This window comes from Labrus mixtus, chromosome 8 (assembly GCF_963584025.1).
Source record: "Labrus mixtus chromosome 8, fLabMix1.1, whole genome shotgun sequence".
NCBI lineage: Eukaryota > Metazoa > Chordata > Actinopteri > Labriformes > Labridae > Labrus > Labrus mixtus.
The window spans coordinates 30,396,061-30,402,663 of NC_083619.1; the positions used below are offsets into that span (position 1 = coordinate 30,396,061).

General features: G+C 42.5%; 1 protein-coding gene across 1 annotated transcript in view; it reads left to right on the forward strand.

Moving 5' to 3' along the window:
- The first annotated feature begins 1,999 nt into the window (after positions 1-1,999).
- The window catches only part of LOC132978398 (cytochrome P450 7B1), a 21,245-nt gene continuing 16,641 nt past the window's right edge, over positions 2,000-6,603 (forward strand). The window contains exon 1 of the mRNA XM_061043602.1: positions 2,000-2,146. Coding sequence (XP_060899585.1) covers positions 2,076-2,146 — 71 coding nt within the window. The 5' untranslated portion in view covers positions 2,000-2,075. The remainder of the gene's footprint in view (positions 2,147-6,603) is intronic.

The window sequence follows — 6,603 nt, forward strand, 5'->3', positions numbered from 1 at the left end:
ACACATGTTTTGAGGAGCTCTGACACTTATTTAAACTGAAGAGGAGGAGGAGGATATGTGACCTTTAAAATAACCAATAGAATGAATAAATATGGATCCCTAAGGAGACATGGGCAAAAATTGAACAATTGAACATTTCTCGTGCTCACAGGATAGTTCCGGGGCTCCGTAGATTTGTGGCGCTCAGATCTGAAAATATTTTTTCTTTGTGCAGGAGAAGTTTCTGCGTGTTGTTCTGTGTTTTTAAAAGAATCCGAGGAACTGAGGAGATTAAAATCTTGTGGACTCTTTGAAGCTTTAATGTGCAGACGGTTCTGAATGAAAAGAATCTGACTCTGAGCCGCGAATCCGTCTTTAGTGTGAGCTGAGCCCTGACTGCCCTCTGTGCGTCTCTGTGTGCACTGAAAGGAGCTCTTTGAGCGACTCCTGGACGCCACACGAGCTGAACACAGCGTTTTGTCTGAGCGTGAAAAGGCGGGCAGAACATTTCATTCAAATGGAGAGAGAGAGAGTCGAGCTGAGGAGAGGTTACTGCAGGTCATCCTCAGGAAGCTGGAGAAAAACAAGGAGACTTTAAACGCCTCGTCTAACATCAATGAAACTTTGATTTCTTTAGATTTCTTCCCCTGTTCTTCGTCTTTTCTTTATGAAAAAAACACCTCTTTGAAACGACGACGCCAAAGCCGACACTGCTCTCTGTTTTTGTCGCCCAAATCTCCGGAGAGAGCTGAGGGTGGCAGACAACGATTTCAGCCAAAAACAGAAAGCTTTTGTTGTGGGTCGGCTGCTCATTTACACGGCAACAGCGTTTTGTGTGACTGAAAACATAAAGTCTTGGAAACAGGTTCCAACGAGTTCAGGAGTGCAAACTTAAAAATAAAAAAAAAACTGTGTGAGTGTGTCGTCATTCTGAGCAACATGACAGGAAACGAGTCATCTGGATGTCATCGTCTGCTGCTGAGTGTTAAGAGTTTGTTTCAGATCTCAGGTGACCTCATATGAACGGGGTCCACGTGTCTGGACAGGAACTGCTCTAATGAAGACACCTTCCTGATGCATTATGGGAGGTTTCCTGTCCAGGCCTGATGTTCTCTCTCAGACTGTCAGAGGAATTTAAACACTGGGAGTCTCTGGAGTTCAGCAGTTTGAGTTTTAAGTTTTATTAGATGTGGTGCAGCAGCTTGGTGTGAGAGACCCACCGATACCAGGAGGATCCACCGAGACCAGGAGGATCCACCGAGATCAGGAGGATCCACCGAGACCAGGAGGATCCACCGAGATCAGGAGGATCCACCGAGACCAGGAGGGTCCTGCAGCAATACAAGAAAATAAAAGAAATATAACACAGTTCAACCAAACACAGATACAGTCATAGACACACTCCAATGCCAGCTCGCTTTCCTTAAGACACGAGCTCTTTCAAAACGCTGTTTGATACAAGACAAGGCTATGAAGGAGTATTAAAGCCCCGTTAAGGGGAAAGAAATCTGAGATTTCATGATTAAAGCTGTCAATTTACCGGAATAAAGTTATACATTTACGAGAATGAAGTTGTAAATTTACCAAAATAAAGTTATAAATGTACGAGAATTAATTTATAAATTTACCAAAATAAAGTTATACATTTAGGAGAGAATAAAGTCGTAAATCTACAAGAATAAAAGTCATAAATTAACAAGATTTTTAAATTGTAGTTTTTACCAGAATAACGTTGTAATATTGCGTGAATAAAGTCCTACATTTACAAATTAAAGTCATAGTTTTACGTGATTTAAGTCGTAAATTTACAGGGCTGAATAAATGTGACACCTGGAGCAGGTCCAACAGTTAAACTGACCCAGTCTGGTTCAACCCATTAACTGACCCGGGTCAGGTTAATCCGGCAGTGTGAATGTCTAACCCGGTTTACAGATAACTTAAATAGCCTCAAGTCACGAGGAGGGATTTTACTTTGAAGGTCCCAGCCGGACGCGGTACGTGTGAATCTTGTGCTGGGTTTGACAGCCGTAGTGTGTTGTTCATGTTGTGATTCATTGAGGACTCGCGGGTCCGTCTCCCCGGGCGCTCACACAAACATGTCCCCGCTGCTGCTGCTCCTGCTCGGCCTGCTCTCCCTGCTGCTCGGCCTGCTCCGCCGGAGGAAGAGGTCAGTTCTCCCGCTACACACACACCGAAGTACCGCCGAAAAACGGAGATTCTACCGGACAAAACCTCAGTCCGTGTAGCCTACGGTACTGTTATCAGCTACATGTAGTGTCAGAGGAAAAGAACAGCGGTATCATCTGCGTTATGTAGTTAAAATGTCTGAATTAAAGTACTAAATGTAGTTAAAGTATCACCGGATGAATTCAGCTGTAGTTTAAAACTCATTCCTGTAGAGTATCCTAATAAAATATCAGAGCAAATTACTGCTAGAGCTGCTTTTTAAATATCTTATTTATAATTTAGTAAATGAGAAAACCTTGTTTTTTCTTTAAACAGTGAAGAGCTGAAGAATAGTTTTTAAAGGGTAACTTTTTTCATGCCAGACAAATATATTAAAGTATTAAAGGAGCAGTATGTCACTCTGACCCCTAGTGTTTAAAATGGGTACTGCAGTCTAAATTCTAAACATCATAGAGAGCTGTCCCCCCCCCCTCCTCTCTAGAGTCCATGCTCACACAGGTCACCATGTGGTGGACTCTGAAGCTTCAGTGTTTATCCAGCTCTGCATGGGTCTGTAAACCTTTCTGTGTTCTAACCTCTCTCCATTTTTCAAAAGCATCTCCAATATTGATCCTAGTTTGAGCACGTTTCTGCTCGTGGAGCTTATTAGAAACATGCAGAGGCTTTTTAGGTCGGGTACAATCACTTCTATCTGAACCACTTCTCTTGCCCGCTTCCATCGCTGCAACACCTGTTGACCTGATAACTGCTCTCATAACCGAACACGAAATGTAAGCTGACGTAAATTACTGTAATGTAACATACAATAAGCTAACGTCACGTACAATAAGCTAACGTCACGTACTGTAAGCTAACGTCACGTACAGTAAGCTAACGTCACGTACTGTAAGCTAACATCACATACAATAAGCTAACGTCACGTACTGTAAGCTAACGTCATGTACAGTAAGCTAACGTCACGTACAGTAAGCTAACTCCTCTCAGAGACAGCCTGATATAACCCTCTTGTATGTGTAATTGTATTGAGATCTTATGAGGCTGTAGACCTTCTGAGGGTCCTGACCCTCATGTTGGGACCCTGGGAAACTTCAAATCTTTCACTGTTGGATGTTTTCTGTAGTTTCGGTTTAGTTTGGGGGGGTTTCCTGACTTCAGATGAGCTGAACTGTTCAGACTCCTGCTGGGATCATTTTCTCTTCTTAATGTGGACCAGCTGTCCTCAAACACACTCAGCTGCTGTTTCTCACTCTGTTCCTCTTTGTTTCCCGTCTTTCAGTGTTTACTGGTCACAGAGGCTCTTATGGAGTTTCTGTTTGTTATTGTCTATGAGTGCTTCACTATCGGAGCTCCCATAGTGTCAGTTTCAGAATAAAGGCTGGAGAAAGCCACTTAACACCACCTGATAAGACACAAACAGCAGATACACAAAGAGAGAGAGAGCTAGTTAACATAGAGGTCCATTTTGAAACAAGAGATTCCAAGAATTCCCTGGGGCTTTCTGGAGACCAAAAACAGAGCCAAGAGAGTGGCATTCATCAGGTAGACAAAAACACAACTCCACATAACTGACCATGCTGCTTTATAACTGATGTGTAAAATAAGCTGCTGTTCTTTATAAACACTGATGTGCAACTGATTAGCTAAATAAAGAAAATCTGTGGACAAGAGAAGAAGTTTACATCATGCTAAAGAGGCAAAAACTAAAGGAGCAGTATGTAACTCTGCCCCCTAGTGTTTAAAATGTGTACTGCAGTCTGAATTCTAAACATCATAGAGAGCTGTCTCCCCCCCCCCTCCTCTCTAGAGTCCATGCTCACTCAGGTCACCATGTGGTGGACTCTGAAGCTTCAGTGTTTATCCAGCTCTGCATGGGTCTGTAAACCTTTCTGTGTTCTAACCTCTCTCCATTTTTCAAAAGCATCTCCAATATTGATCCTAGTTTGAGCACGTTTCTGCTCGTGGAGCTTATTAGAAACATGCAGAGGCTTTTTAGGTCGGGTACAATCACTTCTATCTGAACCACTTCTCTTGCCCGCTTCCATCGCTGCAACACCTGTTGACCTGATAACTGCTCTCATAACCGAACACGAAATGTAAGCTGACGTAAATTACTGTAATGTAACATACAATAAGCTAACGTCACGTACAATAAGCTAACGTCACGTACTGTAAGCTAACGTCACGTACAGTAAGCTAACGTCACGTACTGTAAGCTAACATCACATACAATAAGCTAACGTCACGTACTGTAAGCTAACGTCATGTACAGTAAGCTAACGTCACGTACAGTAAGCTAACTCCTCTCAGAGACAGCCTGATATAACCCTCTTGTATGTGTAATTGTATTGAGATCTTATGAGGCTGTAGACCTTCTGAGGGTCCTGACCCTCATGTTGGGACCCTGGGAAACTTCAAATCTTTCACTGTTGGATGTTTTCTGTAGTTTCGGTTTAGTTTGGGGGGGTTTCCTGACTTCAGATGAGCTGAACTGTTCAGACTCCTGCTGGGATCATTTTCTCTTCTTAATGTGGACCAGCTGTCCTCAAACACACTCAGCTGCTGTTTCTCACTCTGTTCCTCTTTGTTTCCCGTCTTTCAGTGTTTACTGGTCACAGAGGCTCTTATGGAGTTTCTGTTTGTTATTGTCTATGAGTGCTTCACTATCGGAGCTCCCATAGTGTCAGTTTCAGAATAAAGGCTGGAGAAAGCCACTTAACACCACCTGATAAGACACAAACAGCAGATACACAAAGAGAGAGAGAGCTAGTTAACATAGAGGTCCATTTTGAAACAAGAGATTCCAAGAATTCCCTGGGGCTTTCTGGAGACCAAAAACAGAGCCAAGAGAGTGGCATTCATCAGGTAGACAAAAACACAACTCCACATAACTGACCATGCTGCTTTATAACTGATGTGTAAAATAAGCTGCTGTTCTTTATAAACACTGATGTGCAACTGATTAGCTAAATAAAGAAAACCTGTGGACAAGAGAAGAAGTTTACATCATGCTAAAGAGGCAAAAACTAAAGGAGCAGTATGTAACTCTGCCCCCTAGTGTTTAAAATGTGTACTGCAGTCTAAATTCTAAACATCATAGAGAGCTGTCTCCCCCCCCCTCCTCTCTAGAGTCCATGCTCACTCAGGTCACCATGTGGTGGACTCTGAAGCTTCAGTGTTTATCCAGCTCTGCATGGGTCTGTAAACCTTTCTGTGTTCTAACCTCTCTCCATTTTTCAAAAGCATCTCCAATATTGATCCTAGTTTGAGCACGTTTCTGCTCGTGGAGCTTATTAGAAACATGCAGAGGCTTTTTAGGTCAGGTACAATCACTTCTATCTGAACCACTTCTCTTGCCCGCTTCCATCGCTGCAACACCTGTTGACCTGATAACTGCTCTCATATCTGACAAACCGAGGGGCGTCCAAAACGGCCGTGTGGGGGGGGTCTTAAGAGCGCCTACCTTCTCTGGTCCAAACAAATCCAGATCATTCAGGACCAGAATCTAAAGTTAGAAGGAGGACATACTGACTGCTGCATTGTTGTCAGAGAAGCCAGCACTTCAACATGTTTCCTTAATGATCAGATAGTAAGATACCTTTATCATCTCACTCTCTACACAGCTCACTGATTGGACCTTTAATGTTTGATTCTGTTAGGAGCTGATGTGGGTGCTTTCAGGTGAAATGTTGCATTACTTAATGTTCTCCTTCAGCTCCGTCGAGAACAAGATCAAACACGTGTCTGACGTAACTGATTCTCAGTTTGTCTCTGATCACACACTAAAGGCCCGAAATATTTACCCACACATTCAGCGCTTCACTTTACAGCTGACGATTACTCGCTCATCAGTCAGCAGTTTGTTCATCGGATTACGTCAGAGAAACGTTTCTTAACCACTTGAGCAGTTGTTTTTTCAAACCTATGATCAGACTTTCCTCATGTTTGTTTAAGAACCTGATCCATTACATTTTGTGGATTAAAACATTGAATCATTGGTGAAGAAAGTTTCAGATCCTTTCCCTGACTAACTGATCCAGGTCTAGTTCAGGTCTCGTTGAGCTTTGGTTCAGTTTGGGAGACTCTTCAGATATTAACATCCTGATCTCGTCCAGACGGTGAAATGCTGATGCTTTATTGTCTGTTTTAAGGTACCTTTTATATGTTTATATTTTTAACCTTTCATTTCCTTTGCGTTTATTTTAGAAAGGTTTCAACGTCGGCGTTTGTTTTAATGTACCCTTCAGTTGTTCTTTTCTCAGACTTATTCATCTATTCATGTCGGCTTACGGCCCTGTTTAAAGTTTAGCAGCAGGATGACGGAATTATATGAACTTTAGGAACCATTTGATGTCTGTTCGAGGTACTTCTTTTGTTTTCTTTTTAAGCTTCCCTTCAACAGCGGGTTTAGGGTACCCTCTTAAGATTCAGGATCAGTTT